We start from the raw sequence: 18968 nt of genomic DNA on the forward strand, positions 1-18968 counted from the left end.
CAAACAATGAACCAAATAAGTAAGTTATGTAGTATGTTAGAAGGTGATAGTGCCAAGGAGAAATTGCAAGAATAAGCCAGAGGGACAGGATGGGTGTGCAATTTTAAACAGGATCAGGGAAGACTACAGAAATAGGTGAGGGAGTTGGCTCTGTTTCTCTCCCAAGCAGATGCAAAAAGTGTAAGGGCCCTGAGGCCAGAGCATGCAAGGAATAGCTGGAGGCTGGCATGAACAGAGAGAGAGAGAGAGAGAGAGAGGGCAGTAGACAATGCAGACAAGTTGTGAGAGCCCTGTAAGCACTTTGGCTTTTACTATGACTTCAGGACAGGGTACGCTGGGGAAGAATTCTGCTCAAGAAAAGTCACGGTCCTTGTTTACTTACATGGACTACTTACTAGTTGCACATTACCTTGCCTGTAGAAAACAGTAAATCTTGTGCCCTGCAATCTACACTAAACCAGGTTATCATCAAGCTAATCCATCTGTGGGCTGGTCACATGGACTCTGTATTCCCGTGGACACTCTCTGGTATTCACAGGATTCTTCCCAAATTTTTCTTAGCATTTTTTTAAGTGCTCAGAATGCTAAGTTCCACTTCCCAGATAGGCTTTGAATGTTTCCTTGTTCTACTGACACTGGTTTGTACTCTGGGTAGTCCTCTGGGCAAAAATGCAATGAAACATCCAAGGCAGAGTCTATAAACTAGGAATAATAACATCAACAGTTTACATTAGCTGGTGCTCACTCCTTGCCAAGTCCTTAGCTGAGCTATTTTCTTAGATTCTTTCACTTAACCCTTCACTTACAACCCTATGAGATAGATATTATTGTCTCCATTCTCAAATGTGGAACTTGATAGATTAGGTAAGTTTGCCCAGGACTACCTGGCTAGTAAGTAATGGAATCTCACAGAAACTCAGGCCTTTGAATCCAGAATCCATATTCTTAACCAAAACAAGTAAATGTAGAAGGTTTTTCAGCCTAACTTCCCCATTGACGACTGTGTGAACTAGAAGCGTAGAATTGAGAAGAAAATGTAATGTGGGTTTTTGTTTTGTTTTGTTTTGCCCTGATAAATGAAATAAACCTGAAGATGCAATTCTTGTTTCATTTCTAGACACTTTGGCCAAGCATAATCCTTAGGCTGTTATTGATGGTGAAATTCTTAAATGTACTTCTGTGCTAGAATCCAATGCAGACCTAGTCTCATCACAAATGTCAGTCTCAGGGGCCATCTGTGACCATTCAGAAAAATTCCAAGGTATCAAACCAGCTTTAAGAACCACTGACTATCGTCAATTATTTCCCTACATTTCTCTAGTGAACCCTTCCTCATCTTCAGGACCTATTAAATATATCCTATTATTCATTAAAGTGAATTTGAGCACTATTATGAGCTAATGCAATTTCTTTTCCTTAAAGACAACTATGGAAACATGCAAAGCATCTCCACTCAGTGTTTTTTTCTTTTTACAAGAACAAATCATTTTGGAATCTTACTAATTTTACTGTGGGAAAAGGACCTTAGCACAAAGTTTGTTTTCAATAAGTACTAGTGGCAATCATCGTCATAATAATTATTATTATTTCTATCACTTTATGCAGTGCAGGGTGTTAGGGGTTCTATATATAAGTGTCCACTTTTTCCACGGGGTATAAAAGTATCTCACCAGAGTGGTAGCTCTCTGCCTTTGGGAGGGATTTCTCTCCACTCATAACAGATTAAGACATGTTTTATTTTCCCAGGATGCTGTATATGTTCTGCATAGCTTTCACTGTTTTCAAATGACCACATGACCCCAAAGCAATTAGTGACCATTAATTCTGGTTCAGGCTTCTCATTTTTGAGATGAAATACCAGAATCTCAGGTAGGTAAGTTGTCTGAGCTCAAACAAATATTTATAGTACAGTAAGGACATGAATGTGGTTCTCAAGACCCCAACCTGGTGTTTCATTTTCTGTTCCATACTACATACGTGAAAAAGGAAAAGGAAGAGTGTTTGAGATGTGCAATAGAAGTATCAACAGAAATTCAGGCATTTCCCCCTTGTTTCAAGGTTGGCACTTACCTGAGTTAATGAATTTGCCTGTTCACCTTTGGAATCTACAACTATAATGGATATTACTGCCACATTGCTCTCACATATCTCTATCTCCATACTATTAAACCCTTATTAGGTCAGAGATGTCTGACAAGCAGGATGGCAAAGTCAATGATACCTCACATGCTGAAGGAGGAAGATCTTTTCCATCTGAGAGAGGATTGAGGCAGAGTGTAAGAAATACTCAACTGGGAACTAGACTTTAACTAATGGTTTCTTAACCTCTTTTGGTCTGGGGATATCTCATCAGTAAAATGAGCAGGCTGGACTGTGTCAATCGATTCCCAGGTTTTTTATTGTGACCATGTAAAAAATACCTAGAATATGAATATGTATATATCTTGAAGACTTTTTCAGCAAATTATTCCTATCCATATAACATTGGATACATCCTGATAATTAATATTCTATTTGTTCCTTTTTTTAAAAAAAAAAAAAAACTCTGTTGTCACAATCCATTGAGTTGATTTTAACAGCTACTAATGGAGACTGGCATGTTTGAAAAATACTGGGTGATCTCCAAGTTATTCACTCATTCACTTGGTCATTTTACAGCTGTTCATTGAGTATTTATGAGGTGTTAGCACTGTGATGGGATCCAGGAAAATGGCAATGAACAAAACAAAGAACCTATCCTTGTGACACTTATATCCTGTGAAATCTCTGATTCTGTGAGGTAATGTTTCATAGGCTTTTTCAGAGGGAAAGGAATTCCAATTCAACCAGCTAAAGTCATAGAATGGGTTTGACTTAAGGGAGAAAAAAGCAGCTGAAACACAAATTTTTTGAAACCCCTGGCAGGAACCCACCATCAGGCCAAAATCATCTGAACCCAAATTGTATACATTTGCATCAAATGAAGATTTCCTGTGGGTCCTAAATCTGCTCCTGTAACTGCTTGGAAGTCCCTGAGGATGTTTCTTTTGCCCTTTACCATATTTTGCAAAGATCAAGGTGGCTCGACTGGGCAGTCTTTTTAGCTAAGAGACTCCAGAAACCACAGAGTGAGTGGTGGAAATGAATGCTAGATAGCACTCTGACTGAGGGACACTCCCCTGCAAAGTCTTACCCCTTTGTTCACACATTAGCCACACCCCCAGCACTTTCAAACCTACAGGTTTATAATTGAATTTTCCAGAAGCCATGCTGTACCATTTTTATTCAGCAGAGGGAAGTAGAGCACCCAAAATCATTGCATAAATATCTGAGGGACACATACACACACACACACACACACACACACACACACGCTTGATATATGTCCTGTAAATTTAGGCACTGAAGAATAATATCACAGGGTTGAAAACAAATTCTGGGAAAAACGCTGAAAAAGGAGACACTTATTTTAGATAACTGCTATATTTTAGCCTCTGCCAGTCTGATATCTCCCAGGAACTGCTGAGAGATAGCCAGCATGAGGCCCTCTTTTCAGTTTGGCCTGCTGGCAGTCTAATCTTTCCCTATTTTCCTTTCCCCAAGTTTTGAAACACCTGCTAAGTCATGCAATGTCTCTGTGGTCTTCTGAGTCCAGGCTTGATGCACAGCCTTCAGACCATAGCACTTTTTACTTCAGCTGCCGGGGATGGTCTGGGTCCTGCTCTCTCCTACATATTGCAAAAAGTGGAAAATAGCACAAACCGAAGTGTGATACATGCTGAGTTGTCAGTCATGTTTGGGAGAAATGAGATATAAACTTAATCACACAAAATGTCAGGGTTCAAGCAGTTTTCCAAAGCCCTATCTTTATTTTTTAATTTTCCTCCCACTTCTTTACAGACTTGTCCCCGTGCTTTTTAGCACTGATGCAACCACTGTCTGGCTTCCTCTCCTCAGAGGTGATGGCATTTTTAAGAGGCCAAGGAAGGTTTTACTCGCCATGCATTTCTAGGGTCCAAAAGGAGTTAAAACATTTAACTAGTGTGTTCTTCTGGAACAGAAAAGCATTTGAGCAGAGGCCACTCCTCAAATAGAAACAGATGCCACAATGGACAATAGGCTTAGGCATGACTTACCCTTTCCAGCCCCCATGGACTCCTTCCCTACCCAAGTGTAAGCATACAGTTAGTCTAGAAGGGCTCTTTCAAGTGTGACCATAGATTTACTTTTATTAAGATAGAGGGGAGGGCAGGATCATATAACTTGTAAGACTTTAAGGTTATCATCAAGAGTCAGCAAGGATTATAGCTCCAGTGTTTCTGGGTACTCAGCATCAGTGAGGTGGAAAGAAGTGAGAGAAGCATCTTCTCTTTGAAAGTTGAACTTGCCATTTTGAAATATTCTCCCAGTAGCTGGCTTCCATCCTAGGTAAGTGACTAAGATATAATGCAATGGACAGATACTTTTAAGGCTTTCAGAAAGTTCAACAATGCTAATGCCCTGATTTTTAAAAAAGCACTAAATGCCTGCATTAAGGTAATATACTAATAGAAAATAAAAGAAAATTTTAAAGGTAAAAAAAAGGGAAGGGACAAAAACAGGAAACAAGTAGTAAGGAGAGAGGAGGGGTTAGCAAAAAAGAAACTGAGCAGGTTGTGGTAGCTAGCCACCAATAACTGCTTCAGGGGGCGCCTGGGTAGCTCAGTAAGTTAAGCCTCCGACTTTGACTTTGGCTCAGGTCATGATCTCACAGTTCATGGGTTTGAGCCCAGCGCCCTGCTCTGTGCTGACAGCTCAGAGCCTGGAGCCTGCTTTGGATTCTGTATGTGTGTGTGTGTGTGTGTCTGCCCCTCTCCTGCTCGTGCGCTCAAAAATAAAATAAAAACATTAAAAAAAAAATAACTGCTTCAGGTGCCACCAGTGGATTAATGTCATAGTCCCCCTGAGCTTCATGCCCATTACTGAAACCCAACAGGGGGATTTGCTCTGACAAGCAGCAATAAAACTAAAGCTGTTGACTGTATTAGCAGTAAACTACCCGTGACATGGAGATACGCTTTCGAGGTCAGGCTTGGCTATTCTATCATGTTCCTGAAGTGGCTCATTATCAGAAACAGCTGTTATGAAAATCAGATTCCTGGGTTCTATTTCAGACCTAAAGAATCCCATATCTGGGCGTCAGGATTTTGTTTGCTTTTTGTTTTTATCTTTAAGCTTTCCAGTGGTGATGGATAGTTGTTGTTGTTGTTTCTCTTTCCTGAAAATGTTTCAGGAACAGGATTACATTTAAGGCATAATAATTTAAACAAGTTTTACAAAAATCACCAAAGGTGAGAATACCTACTACGATCCTGACAATATTTCACCCATTTGCTTCTTTATTTAGGACTTAGTTTTCTCTTTGAAGGACATGCATTTCTCCTTGTTCAGATCTTTGCATTGCAGCTGCAGATAGGTGTAGAGATCAGAATTGAGATTAGCACTCTGTAGCCCTAAAGTTAACGTATATTGAGTCTCCTGAGGGGAACATGCAAGGCCCAGTCTTCGGAGAACCAAGAGGGAGTAGAGAGGCAGGGATCCACACAGGTGAAGATGGTAAAAAGATAATGCGGCAGTGGGAGGATTAGGGACAAGACGGCTGCATTAGTTCTTTGGACATCCTTGGGCCAGAGACACAACCGTGAATAATCCGCAGCCCCTCTCCCAACAAGCACAGGCCCGGGGTGCCACTTTCAACCGGAACCAACCATTTACACTTCAGTGTGAACTGGGACAAGAACCCTTTTCCCAGGGCTGGGAGAGGTGAGGTCCCGAGCTCAAGGCGCTGGCGGGGAGCGTGGAGAACCCGGTGAAAGGAAAGGAAGCACCTTCCCCTCCACCGTAGCTCATCTAAGGGGACCGCTCCCCCCGCCCTGGACCTCACAGCAACGATGGCACCCTCTCTGCGGTCACGTCCTTCCACCCCGCCCCGCAACGCCCCAGTCACAACCACTGAGTCCGTAGCCACCTCTCAAACGGAAAGCCGGATCCTGGGGGTGGCGCATGCGCTCACTCCTTGCACCCGCTCCTCAGGCCCCGCCCCCAAGCGCGGCGCTCCGGAAGTTTGGCATTACCATGGAGCTTCCAGAGGCCCACAGACGCGGCTCGTCGCCCCGGCAACTGGGGCGCCCAACACTCTACCCGGCTGGAGGCGGCAAAAGCGGCCGCCATGGTGTCCAACCCTGTGCATGGCCTGCCCTTTCTCCCGGGCTCGTCCTTTAGGGACCCCACGGTGAGGACTTCTCTGCCCAACCCCCACCTGGCCCCACGCGCAGGCGGCCTCGAGGGCTCGCTGCTTAGCGCACCTGCAGCCTCCTCCTCCCAAGATTGCCCTATGTCCCTTCAAACCCGTCCTCTGTCCCCACCTGTTCTCTGCCCGCCTCCACAATGCCGTCGTCCTCCTCCTCTCCCATCCTTTGCCCTCGGCCTCATCCTCTAGTTTTTCCACTCCACCTGGGCAAGACATTGGCCTCCTTGTTCTCATCCTCCTAGCTGCGTTCTCCTCCTACCCTGTTCCTCTGGTCCCTGCCTCTTCTCCCTCCAGATCTCAGTTTGCCCCAGTTTCCTCCCTAGCTCATTGTCCCATCCCGTATCCCTCTCTGCCCAGCTCCCTTCGTAACCGCGCTCAGTTCCCCAGCCTAGCCCCTTTTCCCACTCAGCCTCCCTACAACTTCGTCCTCCTTCCCACAGCCCCATCCCACCCATCTTCCCTGGCCCATCATTCCCGCCCGCCTCCTTCCTCTTCCTTATCCTGGACCCAGCAGTCTTGCCCCCTCCCAGCTTGGTTTCCTGCCTTCTGTATATCATTTCCACTCATTCTCCTCTTTCCGCCAGGTCCTTTTCCGCAGTCTCTGCCCTCCTCGTTTATGCTTCTACCTAGCCCCGTCCCCTTTCCGTTCAGCACTCCTGCCTTGTCTACAACTTAGTCCCACCTTCTCTCCAGCCCTGTTTTATCTTCTTTCACAACTTCGGTTTCTCCAAAAGTCAGACTTTTGACACTTGCCTATCTTCCTCCCAAACCATACCTCCCCGCTTTGTAGAAGATAATTCCATCCCGTCCCTTCAACCACAGTTGATTAGTTGTTTTTTTCTTCCCCAGTTCTATTCTTTTCTCTCTAACATTTGTACAAAAGATTCCTGACTAGATTGTTTTGCTCTTTCCCTACTTTAACTGTTTTTAGTTGTGTTCTGTAGACAAAATTGCAGGGGTGGGGGGCGGGGGGAAAGCTTGTTTTTGTTTTTGTTTTTTTTTCTCCTTCTGACATAGTTTAGCCTTTGACAAGATTATTTAGTATTTGTTTCAGTTCAGACATGGTTACTGAAATATATGTTTGAAGATTAATATTGAGATTCAGTAAGCTATCATAGATGAGATGATGATAATTTGTATAGTTTAATAATTTAAGTTACAAGTTCCTTTCCATGGGTATAAAGGTAAGATGAAATATGTAGTCAACTTATTTTCTTTGGGAGACTAAATTGAAATTGAAAGTTTGGTGAAGGAATTTGAATTCTGAGTCTCTTCTTGATAATTATTCCTGCATGAAGACACAGCATTATAGAGTTTTTGCTTCAGTGGAGTTTTCCATTTTACGTAAGTTAAAAAATATTGTAGGCACATTCCCGTCCTGTGCAGGAGGAGCCTAAGCATCTGGTGTTGGTGAATGTGGGTTACCCACAAGGCAGGGTTGAGTCAATTTGGGGGATTTACAAAGGTGTGGACTGGAGGTGCCAGGCTCTGAGAATATACATTGCTGTTCTTCGTGTAAGATGAACTGTGCATTGGACATAATTTATTTATTTTTTTAAAGTTTATTTTTATTTTGAGAGAAAGAGAAGCCCAAGCAGGGATTGGGATGTGGGGCTTGATCTCACGAACCTTGCAATCACGACCTAAGCTGAAATCAAGAGTCCGACTGAGCCACCCAGGCACCCAGACCTATTTTATATTTTAAATACACTGGCCAAGTGTCAACCTATTTGCCTTATTTGAAATTTGGGAAACATGTTCACTGTCTTTATTCAGCACTGAAGAACTATATATATGTAACACTCAAAGCATTCAGAGGGTGAACCATAATGACTAAGAGGGGTGGGAGGCTACCCAGTGTGTGGTATTTTGTTATAGCAGCCTGAACAGACTAAGATAGTTTGTAAATATTTTCTCCCATTCCTGAGGTTGTCTTGTCATTTTATTTCCTTTGCCATACAGAGCTTTTTAATTTGATCTAGTTCCATTTGTTTATTTTTGCTTCTGCTGACTGTACTTTTGGCATTATATCCAAAGTCAAGACTTTGATATGACACAAAGTGTCAAGGAGCTTTTTCCTTCGTTTTCTTTCAGGAATTTTACAATTCCAGGTCTTATGTTTAAGACTTCAGCAGTATACTTTGAGTCAATTTTTGTGAGTTCCATAAAATAGGGATCCAGTTTCATTCTTTTGCATGGGGATACCCAGTTTTCCCAGCACCAATTATTGAAGAGACTGTCCTTTCCCCATTGTGTATTCTTGGCATGCTTGTCAAAGATAGTTGGCCATATATGCATGAGTTTATTTCTGGGCTCTATTCTGTTCCATTGGCTTATGTGTTTCCTTTTTATGCCAGTACCACACAGTTTTGATTACTGTAGCTTTATTTTTTGTTTTTCATTTTTAAAATTTTTTAAATGTTTATTTTTGAGGGAGTGCAAGTGGGGGAGGGAGGGAGAGGGGGACAGAGGATCCTCAGCGGGCTCTGTGCTGAGAGCAGCGATCCCAATGTGGAGTTTGAACTCATAAACTGTGATATCATGACCTAAACTGTAGTCAAAGTTGGATGCCCAACTGACTGAGACACTCAGGTGCCCCTGATTACTATAGCTTTGTAATGATAGTTTGAAATCAGGAAGTATGATACCTCCAGGTTTGTTGTTCTTTCTCAAGATTGCTTTGGCTTTTTGGGGTCTTTTGTGGTTCTATGTGAATTTTAGGATTTTTTTTCAATTTCTGTGAAAAATGCCATTGGAATTTTGAGACGGATTGCATTGAATCTGTAGATCACTTTGTGGATGGTGTGGACCTTTAAACAATATTAATTCTTCCAATTCAAGAATATAAGATATCTTTCCATTTGTTTCTGTCTTCTTTAATTTCTTTCATCAGCGTCTTACAGTTTTCAGTGTATAGGTTTTTCATGTCCTTTGTTCAATTTATTCCTAAGTATTTTATTGTTTTTGATGCTATTATAAATGGAATTGTTTTCTTAATTTCACTTTCAGATAGTTCATTGTTAGTCTATAGAAACACAATTGATCTCTATATGTTAATTTTGTATCCTGCAACTTTACTGAATTCATTGATTAGTTCTAACAGTTTTTTGGTGGAGTCTTTAGGGTTTTCTGAATGTAAGATCCTGTCATCTGCATACAAATAGTTTTACTTCTTCCTTTCCTATTTGGATTCCTCTTATTTCCTTTTTTGCCTGATTGCTCTGGCTAGGACTTCTAGTACTATGGTGAATAAAAGTGGTAAAAGTGGGTACCCTTATCTTGTTCCTGGTCTTAGAAGAAAAGGTTTCAATGTGTCACCATTGAGTAGTATGTTAGGTATGGGCTTGTCACATTATGGCCTTTACTACATTGAGATATGTTCCTTCTTTACCCAGTCTGTCAAATTTTTATTAGGAATGGATGTTGTATTTGGTCAAACAGTTTTTCTCCCTCTATTGAGATGATCATATGATTTTTATCTTTCATTCTATTAATGTGGTATATAACATGTATTCATCTGTGTAAGTTGAACCATCCTTGCATCTCAAGCATAAATCCCACTTGATCATGATGTATGATCCTTTTAATGAGCTGTTGAATACAGTTTGCTAAATTTTTTGACTTTTGCATCTATATTTATCAAGGATATTGGTCTGTAACTTTTTTTTATATAGTAGCCTTATCTGGTTTTGGTATCAGGGAGATCTTTCTTGTTTCTTTTTTATAAATTTTTTTTTCTTTTAACGTTTATTTATTTTTGAGACAGAGAGAGACAGAGCATGAACAGGGCAGGGTCAGAGAGAGGGAGATACAGAGTCTGAAACAGGCTCCAGGCTCTGAGCTGTCAGCACAGAGCCCGACGCGGGGCTCGAACTCACCAACCGCGAGATCATGACCTGAGCTGAAGTCGGACGCTCAACCAACTGAGCCACCCAGGCGCCCCTCTTGTTTCTTAATGCATGCATTTATCACTATAAAATCCCCTATTAAACTGCTTTTGCTGGTTCCCAGATGCTCTCATATGTTATGCTACTATTTTCATTTGTTTCAAGATATTTTTTTTCTTTTTCTTTTTCTTTTTCAATATATGAAATTTATTGTCAAATTGGTTTCCATACAACACCCAGTGCTCATCCCAAAAGGTGCCCTCCTCAATACCCATCACCCACCCTCCCCTCCCTCCCACCCCCCATCAACCCTCAGTTTGTTCTCAGTTTTTAAGAGTCTCTTATGCTTGGGCTCTCTCCCACTCTAACCTCTTTTTTTTTTTTTTTTTTTTTTTTTTTTTTTTTTTCCTTCCCCTCCTCCATGGGTTTCTGTTAAGTTTCTCAGGATCCACAGAAGAGTGAAAACATATGGCATCTGTCTTTCTCTGTATGGCTTATTTCACTTAGCATCACACTCTCCAGTTCCATCAAGATATTTTTTAATTTCCCTTTTGATTTCTTCTTTGACCCGCTGTTGTACAGGAGTGTGTGGTTTAATTTCTACATATTTGTGAATGTTCTAGCTTTCTTCATGTTATTGATTTCTATTTTCATACCATTGTGTTGGGAAAAGATACTCGATATGATTTCAGTCTGTTGAGATTTTTTTGTCACCTGTCATGTCACCTACCCTGGAAAATGTTTGTGTACTTTAGAAGAATGCGTGTTCTGCTATTGTTGGATGGCTTATTCTTTATATGTCTGTTAGGTCCATTTGGTCTAAAGTATTGTTCAAATCCAATGTTTCCTTGTTCATTTCCTATCTGTGAGTTATCCTTTGAAATCCCTTACTATTATTGTTTTGTCTATTTCTCCCTCAGATCTGTTAGTATTTCCTTAATATAGTTAGGTGCTTTGGTGTGGGGTACATATATATTTATGATCGTTATATCTTTTTTTCTCACTCTGTTTTAATTCCAGTATAGGTAGCACAGTGTTATATTAGTTTCAGGTGATTGTTATGTCTTCTTGATTAATTGATCCCCTTACCATTATATAATGATCACCTGTGTCTCGTTACCATTTTTGGCTTAAAGTCTATTTTGTCTGATAGAAATATAGCTACCCATGCTCTCTTTCGGTTTCCACTTGCATAGATTATCTTTCTCCATACCTTCACTTTCAGCCTATGTGTGTGCTTCAAGCCAAAGCGAGTCTCTTATAGTATAGACAGCATATAGTTGGATCTCGTGGGGTTTTTTTAGTCATCCACCTTGCCTTTTGATTGGAGAATTCAATTAATTTACATTTAGAGTAACTATTGTTAGGTACGGACTTACTAATGCCATTTTATTGTTTTCTGACTGTTTTGTGGTTCCTTTGTTCCTTTCGTCCTGTCTTGCGTCTTCCTTTGTGAAGTAATGATTTATCATAGCAGTATCTTTGCTTTCTTCTCTTTACTTTTTGTAAATCTACTGTAGATTTTTGCTTTGTGGTTACCATGAGTCTTAACATATAACATAAATATGTTATCTATATCTATATCTATATCTATATTTATTTTACACTGACAGCAATTCAACTTTGATCACATACAAAAACTCTACCCTCTTCCTCTTCTTCCCTTTATGTTTTTCATGTTACCATTTACATCTTTTTATATTTTTTATCCATTAGCAAATTGTTGGAGCTAGAAAGGTTTTCAATACTTTTGTTCTATAATCTTTATACTAGAGTTAAGAAGTGAACATATCACCATGTTACAGTTATTAGGGTATTCTGAATCCAACTATATGCTTACCTTTACCCAGGTGTTTTATTTTCATGTTACTAATTAATGCCTTTTTGTTATAGCTTGAAGAACTTCTTTCAGCCTTCCCCTAAGGCATGTTTAGTGGCAATGAATCCTCTCATCTTTCATTTATTAGGGAAAGTCTTCATCTTGCCTTTATTTCTGAAGCACATCTTTTCCAGAAAAGTATCCTGAGTTGGCAGTTTCTTTTATTTCTTTATTTTTTTTAATGTTTATTTTTGAGAGAGAGCAGTCACGAGTAGGAGAGGGGCAGAGAGATGGGGACAGAAGATCTGAAGTGGGTTCTGTGCTGACAACAGAGAGGTTGATGTGGGGCTCGAACCCACAAACTGTGAGATCATGACCTGAGCCCAAGTCAGATGCTCAACCAACTGAGCCATCCAGGTGCCCTGCAGTTTCTTTCTTTTAGCACTTTGAATAGATCATCACATTCTCCTCTGACCTACAAAGTCTCTGCCGAGAAATCCAGAGGTTGCCTTGTATGTATGAGAGAGGTTTTTTTCTTTTACTGGTTTTAAAATTCTGTCTTTGATTTTAGACAGTTTTATTATTATGTGTCCTGGAGAAGATTATTTTGGAGTGAAATTTTGAGATACCTATAGCTTCATGAACTTGAATGTCCACATCTCTCCCCAGGTTTGAGAAGTTTGCAGCCATTATTTTTTTAAATAATCTTTCTACCCCTTTCTGTCTTCTCCTAGAGAAGGATCCAGTGGTGCAAACATGATTTTTCTTGTTGGTGTCCCCATAAGTCCCATGGGCTTTTTTCATGCCTTTTCATTCTTTTTTTTTTTTTTTTTCCTCTGATTGGATAACTTCAATTCATTTGTCTTCTAGCATACAGATTCTTCTGCTTGTTCAACTCTTCTGTTGAAGCTATAGTTGGAATCTTCAGTTGAGTCATTGTGTTCTTCAGCCCCCAAATTCCTGTTTGGTTCTTTTTTATGTTGAACTTCTCATTTTGTTCCTTTGTTGTTTTCCTGACATCATTAATTGCTTATCTGTATTCTTTGTAGGTCTCTGAGCATCTTTAGGACAATTTTGAATTTTTTTTTATTAGGCAATTCCTGGTCCTCCATTTCTTTGAGACTATTTACTATAGATGGTGGAGTCATGTTTCCCTGATTCTTCATGATCCTTGTATCTTGCATAAGTGCCTTCACATGAAGAACCAGTCACCTCTTCCAGACTTTATGGACTGACTGTGGTAAGGGAGTGGGTGGAGGCGTGCTGAAGCTTGCTGTGATCCTGGGCCTAGTGGTGTATGTAGGGCACCAAGTGCAGGGGTGTGTGGCAGCACTGGGTTCAGGTTGGGGGACATGATGTCTCTTTGGCCCAGGCCACTGGGGTATGCAGCACTGACAACTGTTAGTCCTTTGCAGGTAGTACAGGGGGTCCATAGTGGCTTCAAGGACTATTGGGGTCTTTAGTAGTACCTCTGGGTCTAGCAGCTAGGGACCAGGGCAAGCAGCAGTGGTGGCTGGAACAGGTAGTGTACACATACTTGTCTGCAGGGTGCCAGCTGTGGGAGCCTCTGTAGGGGCAGGGGCCATCTGCAGACACACACATAGCGGTGGGAGCCAGAGCAGGCAAGGGCCAGGGCCAACTATGGGCTCACTGGCCGCTGTAGAGGCCCTGGTTGTTGGTGTGTCCTCCTGTGGCTACACACTCTCCTCTCTGGTGTGCACACTGCTGTAGAAGCCTGTGATGACTGATGATGGTTGGGTCATGTGCAGCACAGCCGGAGGGGCTAGTTTGAAGTGCGTGAATTGGGGAGGAGTCAGCCAGGGGGTGTCTGTGTTGGCATCTTGCACTCAAGCAGCTGCAGAGGCCAGAGCTGGCTGCTGATGTGGTTCCCAGGCTCTGGAGAAAACTTGGGGAGCGAAGGGAGTGAGGAGGGTGATCGGATGGCTGGCATCGTGAATACATGTGGGGTAAAAGCTGGTGACATCTGCAGGGGGTACCCAGTGGCTGCAGCAGTACTGGCCCTTGGCTTTGGGTCAGTGGTCAGATCTGCTGGGTTTGTCTGCAGAGCAGGTGTCTGCACACCACAGTCACTCCCTCTGAGTACCTGCTGCCAGTCACCCCTCCTTTTCTTCCGTGTTCCTAACTGGCTTTTTACTCTTCAGCTTTGCCAGTCTGGGTGGGATGAAACTGAAGTGGGACCTTTGTGTAATGCCTCAAAAGACTGGAGAAGCTGCTTGCTCACCCTGCTCTTCCTTCCTGGCCAGGGAACCTCTTTCTGCCTGGGGAGTTCCTTTTGGCACTGAATAGTGCTGGTTTCGGGGATGAGATGACGCAGGCAAAATGAAGCTGTCTTCCTTCTCTCCTTGTGTAGTTATTCTCAGGTTTTTTTGTTTCACTGCATTGCTGTGACCTCCTAACTGGACTCCAGAGCTCCTCCAGAGCTGTTTTTGGTCCATGGATAACTAACTGTTCAATTGTTGATCTTTGTGGAGGGATAGGGAGCCTGCGGTGTCCTATGTTACCATTTTCATCTCTCCTCTGCCCTTGAAAATATTTCCTTTCCACTTTTTTCTTTTTTACTTAATCTTTTAATTACCAAAAAAAAAAGTGTTCGTTGTAATATATATATGAATGTATATTTATATATTTACATATATATCTCAACATTATTCAGAAAGAATACAGAGAACATCCAAATCCAGTTTCTTTCTTTGCACATGTTTGCATGCTTCTAATTATAGTATACATGTAATTTTATATGCTGCTTTTTTGGGCTTATTAAATCATAAACATTTTTCCCAGATTGCCATGTGGTCTTTAAAACCAATATTTTAATGGCTTCATCATAGTCCATTAAGTGACTTTTCCATCATTAACTCATATGTTTGTCTTTTATTTCCAATGTTTTACTATTGCAATTAACATTATAATGGTCAGCTTCAGTCATATTGTTCTTTCCCATAATTTTGGATTATATTTTTAAAATGAAGGATTAAGGGTAGAATTACTGAGTTCAAGACTTCGAATATATAATACCCATTTTCATTTCAAAGAGTTGTCTGAATGCATCAGTGTTACTATAACAAGAAGAGCCTTTTATTTCAGGTAAGAATTCATGTCACAGAGTCGGATCTTCTAGGTTCCATGGTTTATGAGCACTAGATAAGATTAAAAACACAGGAAGAATTAAGTGAAGGATTAAGAGTATAGACCAGATAGGGGCGTCTGGGTGGCTCAGTCGGTTGGGCGTCCGACTTTGGCTCAGGTCATGATCTCACAGTTCGTGAGTTCAAGCCCCGCATCGGGCTCTGTGCTGACAGCTCGGAGCCTGGAGCCTGCTTCGGATTCTGTGTCTCCCTCTCTCTCTGTCTCTCTGCCCCTACCTTGCTCACACTCTCTTTCTCTCTCTCAAAAATAATTAACATTAAAAAAAAAATTTAAAAAAAAGAATATAGATGAGATAATATTTTAGTTTCTCATGAAAAGTGAACTGGTAACTAAATTGGGCATTCTGGAGCAGGACTTTAAGTTTATTTTAAGCTCAGGCTGCTGCTTTTCTCCCTGTTCCTGACCAAGTGTTTTAGCTTAAAACATAAGAACCTTCTAGTCTAGGTAAACTTTTTGATATAAGGTTTGTGATGTTTGTAAGCAAAGGTTTAAGTTATGATGCTTATGAAAGTTAGCTCTTTTGCCTAACATATTTATAAAATATTACTAATGAACCACTTCTTTTCTTCCTCAGAAAACAGCATTTCATAGAAGCCAGACACTGGGCTACAGGAATGGCTATGCAGTTGTTCGACGTCCAACAGTTGGGATAGGCGGGGACCGGCTTCCAGTCAACCAGCTGTCCCAGGCTGAGCTGGATGAGTTGGCCAACAAGGCATCAGTTCTAACTTATGGCCAACCTAAGCAGGCCCCACCTGCAGAATTTATTCCTGCACATGTGGCTCTTGACAAAAAGGTATCATCTGGGACTTCAGGGTGCCCCTTGAATTCAGATTTCTGAGTGCCAACTGTTTGCAGGAAAGTCAACAGCTAACCACAGGTTTTCCAGAGCACACTGAGGAGAAAATTGTTCAAATGCCTCAACCTTTAGTCATAGACAGCTGAACTTAGGATTGAAAGAGGCTTTCTTTAGTCAGGAAGCCTATTAAAGAAAATAATTCCCTGTAGCCTTCACTGAAATATTTTCCAAATACAGTTAAAGAAAAGTTGGATGAATTCTGAATTCTTGAGTTCATATTGCTCCATGTTTACCAGCTCTGTGCGGTCTACTTTTCGAAAGTCTTATCCATAATGTGACAAAACCTTAGTCTCTATGAATTGCAAAATGTCATCATGACAACAACTCCATTTTTTGCAGTTTTGTCCAGGCTGTCTCCGTAAATTTTTATTTTTCAGGGAACATTTCAGATTTGGCACAACATAACCAAAGGGTAGTGTAACATTTTTGTTTGTTTCTCACTTACCCATATGCTTTTGTAATGTAGGCTGTTTTATTTCCATCTGTTGACGATTCCATATCCTTGATTTTCCTTGTCAGTGAGCCTCTTCTTTCAACTAAAGTGAGATAGTCCTAACCTTGGCCATGCCACAGAATCCCTACTGGGACTTAAGAAACGGAAATATCTCCGTAACCCTCATTGAGTCTAATTTCCAGGTGATGTTTATGTATAACCGAGTAAGAGAACTACTGACCAGTTTTTATGTTAGCTATCCTAGCCTAATTTCTTTCTCTCTTTTTTGAATTTTTCTTTTCGCTTTATTATTTTCGTTACATGTCTATACTATGTTCATCTAGCTAGTTAACTTTTATTGAGTAGCTATTGAAACTAGAGGCTGGAAGATACAAAGTAACCTGGTGGTGAAACTATATCATTTACATTCATAATTATTTAATTTAAAAAATCTTTTTAACGTATCAGCCAGAATCCTTATAATCTCCTTTTCCCCATCTCAGTGAACTCAGCTGATAACATGTTCATGTATCCATTCACAGGGTGAACATAAACATCCAGTAAACAGTATCAATTATGTGACGGTATTTCTTTACTTTTTTCTTGTTTCTCTGTGAGTCTATGATAGTTTCAGCCCCAGCTGTGACCCTAACCCCAAGTTTGGCCTCAGGCAAGCCACTCAACCACCCTGAGTCTGTTTCCTCCTTTGTAAAATGAGGGAGATTCAATTTGCTGATCACTTCTGGCTTTCACATTTTGTGTATTTATGTATCGGTGGCTCAAATGCAGACCATTTCACGCATGGATTATTGATCATGTCCCCACTAGTAGTGATCATGTCTCCATTTCGGTTCTTTAGAGTTGGTCTAAAATGTTCCTTGAAAATGATCTTTTGTCTTTTGCTTTTACCATATTATCTTTCTCCTTAAAATGTTCCATTCCATTCAGCCATTTTGTCTTTTTATAATGAGTTTTAGGGCTTTAACTCCATTGTATGCATATTTCACCTCTGCAATTGCCCATTCTCTTTTGGTTTTTAATCTTGTTTTTCCATGGTACACTATACCTTTTTAGCAACAGCATTGTGTATAAAATTATTCATCTTCCCATTCATCAAACCATATTTGTGTTTTCACCAAAGGGTCTCCTTGGTTTGTTCCTCTAATTCCTGTAGAGAGTTAAGTTAACACTCTTGCCTACCTATAACACCATTCTAATATTTTCTCTCCCTGAGAAGAAAGATTAAAAATACAAACAGAATAAAAGAAATTTTAAAATTAATCCCAAAGCTTGTCAACACAAGCTTTTAATGTTTAAAACATTTTTTTTAATGTTTGTTTATTTCGAGAGAGAGAGAGAGAGGGAGGGAGGGGCAGAGAGAGGGAAACACAGAATCCAAACCAGGCTCCAGGCTCCGAGCTGTCAGCACAGAGCCCGACGCGGGGCTTGAACTCACGAACTGCGAGATCATGACCTGAACAGAAGTCGGACGCTTAACTGACTGAGCCACCTAGGTGCCCCAGGCTTTTAATGTTTTTTAAATGTGCAATCGGTGTGCCATTTTGACTTCCCAATGATGCTTCCTGGAGGTTTTGCTCTATCTATCCATATGTTTCTGAGTACAATGAGGGTATTTATATGCCATCCAAAGATGCTGTGGTAGATGGATGATTTGACTCTTATTCATATAAATTCTCTAAGAATGAATATGTCATTAATATGCGTTTACAGGGGACTCTCATTTAAAGAAACGGACTTGAGCCTTCATTTTCATTTTGAAACTAGAAGTCATAGTTGTGCCCAAATTTCTTACTCTTTCCAGAAATTCTGAGAGAGATTTTTGATATAGAAGTGAAGCTAGGAGAGTTTAAGGTCTTTAAGCCATCTCATCAAGGAACCATGACTAAATAGTCTATATGTAGTTTAAATATCTCAAGCAGAGGTCAACAAACTTTTTCTGTAAAGGACCAAATGGTAAATATTTTGGGCTTTGCAGCTGTCTTAGTCTACTTGAGCTGACATAATAAAATACCATTTACTGGTACCTTACATAATAAAAATTAATTTTCTCATGATTCTGGAGACTGGAAGTCAAAGATCAAGGGTCCTGCTGATTTGGTTTCTGGGGAGGGCTCTTTTCTTGGCTTTAGATGGCTGCCTTCTTGCTATGTCCTCACATGGCCTTTCCTCAGTGTGGGTATGCTGAGAGAGAGAGAGATCTTCTCTCCTTACAAAGCCATCAATTCAATTGGATTAGAGACCTTCTTTAAGCTTCCTAAAGACTCTGTCTCCAAATGCAGTCATAGGGCTTCTACATACGAATTTTTTTGCAGGGAGACACAGCAACAGCCCATATGGTCCTTATCACAACTATTCAATTCTGCCCTTGTAATGGGAAAACAGCCATTAGCAAATACATGTTAATTATTTACATAATTATTTGTGGATACTGAAATTTGAATTTCATATAATTTCCATGTGTTGTTAAATCTTTTTTTTTTTTAACCACTTAAATATGTTAAAAAAAAAAACTT

General features: G+C 40.6%; 1 protein-coding gene and 1 long non-coding RNA gene across 3 annotated transcripts in view; one reads left to right on the forward strand and one right to left on the reverse strand.

Moving 5' to 3' along the window:
- Positions 1-4140: 4140 nt before the first annotated feature.
- On the reverse strand, positions 4141-6052 carry LOC122219044. 2 transcript variants are annotated; one of them, XR_006202230.1, is made up of 3 exons: positions 5987-6052; positions 5324-5424; positions 4141-4415 (listed from the first exon to the last, which is right to left on the reverse strand). It is a non-coding gene; the product is annotated as an uncharacterized LOC122219044 (long non-coding RNA). The 2 variants fall into 2 exon arrangements; XR_006202231.1 differs by having other exon boundaries at positions 5320-5424.
- Positions 6053-6121: 69 nt separating this feature from the next.
- The window catches only part of EFHC1 (EF-hand domain containing 1), a 66690-nt gene continuing 53843 nt past the window's right edge, over positions 6122-18968 (forward strand). Inside the window, exons 1-2 of the mRNA XM_042939038.1 lie at positions 6122-6250; positions 15717-15938. Of these exons, the coding sequence (XP_042794972.1) occupies positions 6188-6250; positions 15717-15938 (285 nt within the window). The 5' untranslated portion in view covers positions 6122-6187. The remainder of the gene's footprint in view (positions 6251-15716; positions 15939-18968) is intronic.

This window comes from Panthera leo, chromosome B2, assembly GCF_018350215.1.
Source record: "Panthera leo isolate Ple1 chromosome B2, P.leo_Ple1_pat1.1, whole genome shotgun sequence".
Classification (NCBI taxonomy): Eukaryota; Metazoa; Chordata; class Mammalia; order Carnivora; family Felidae; genus Panthera; species Panthera leo.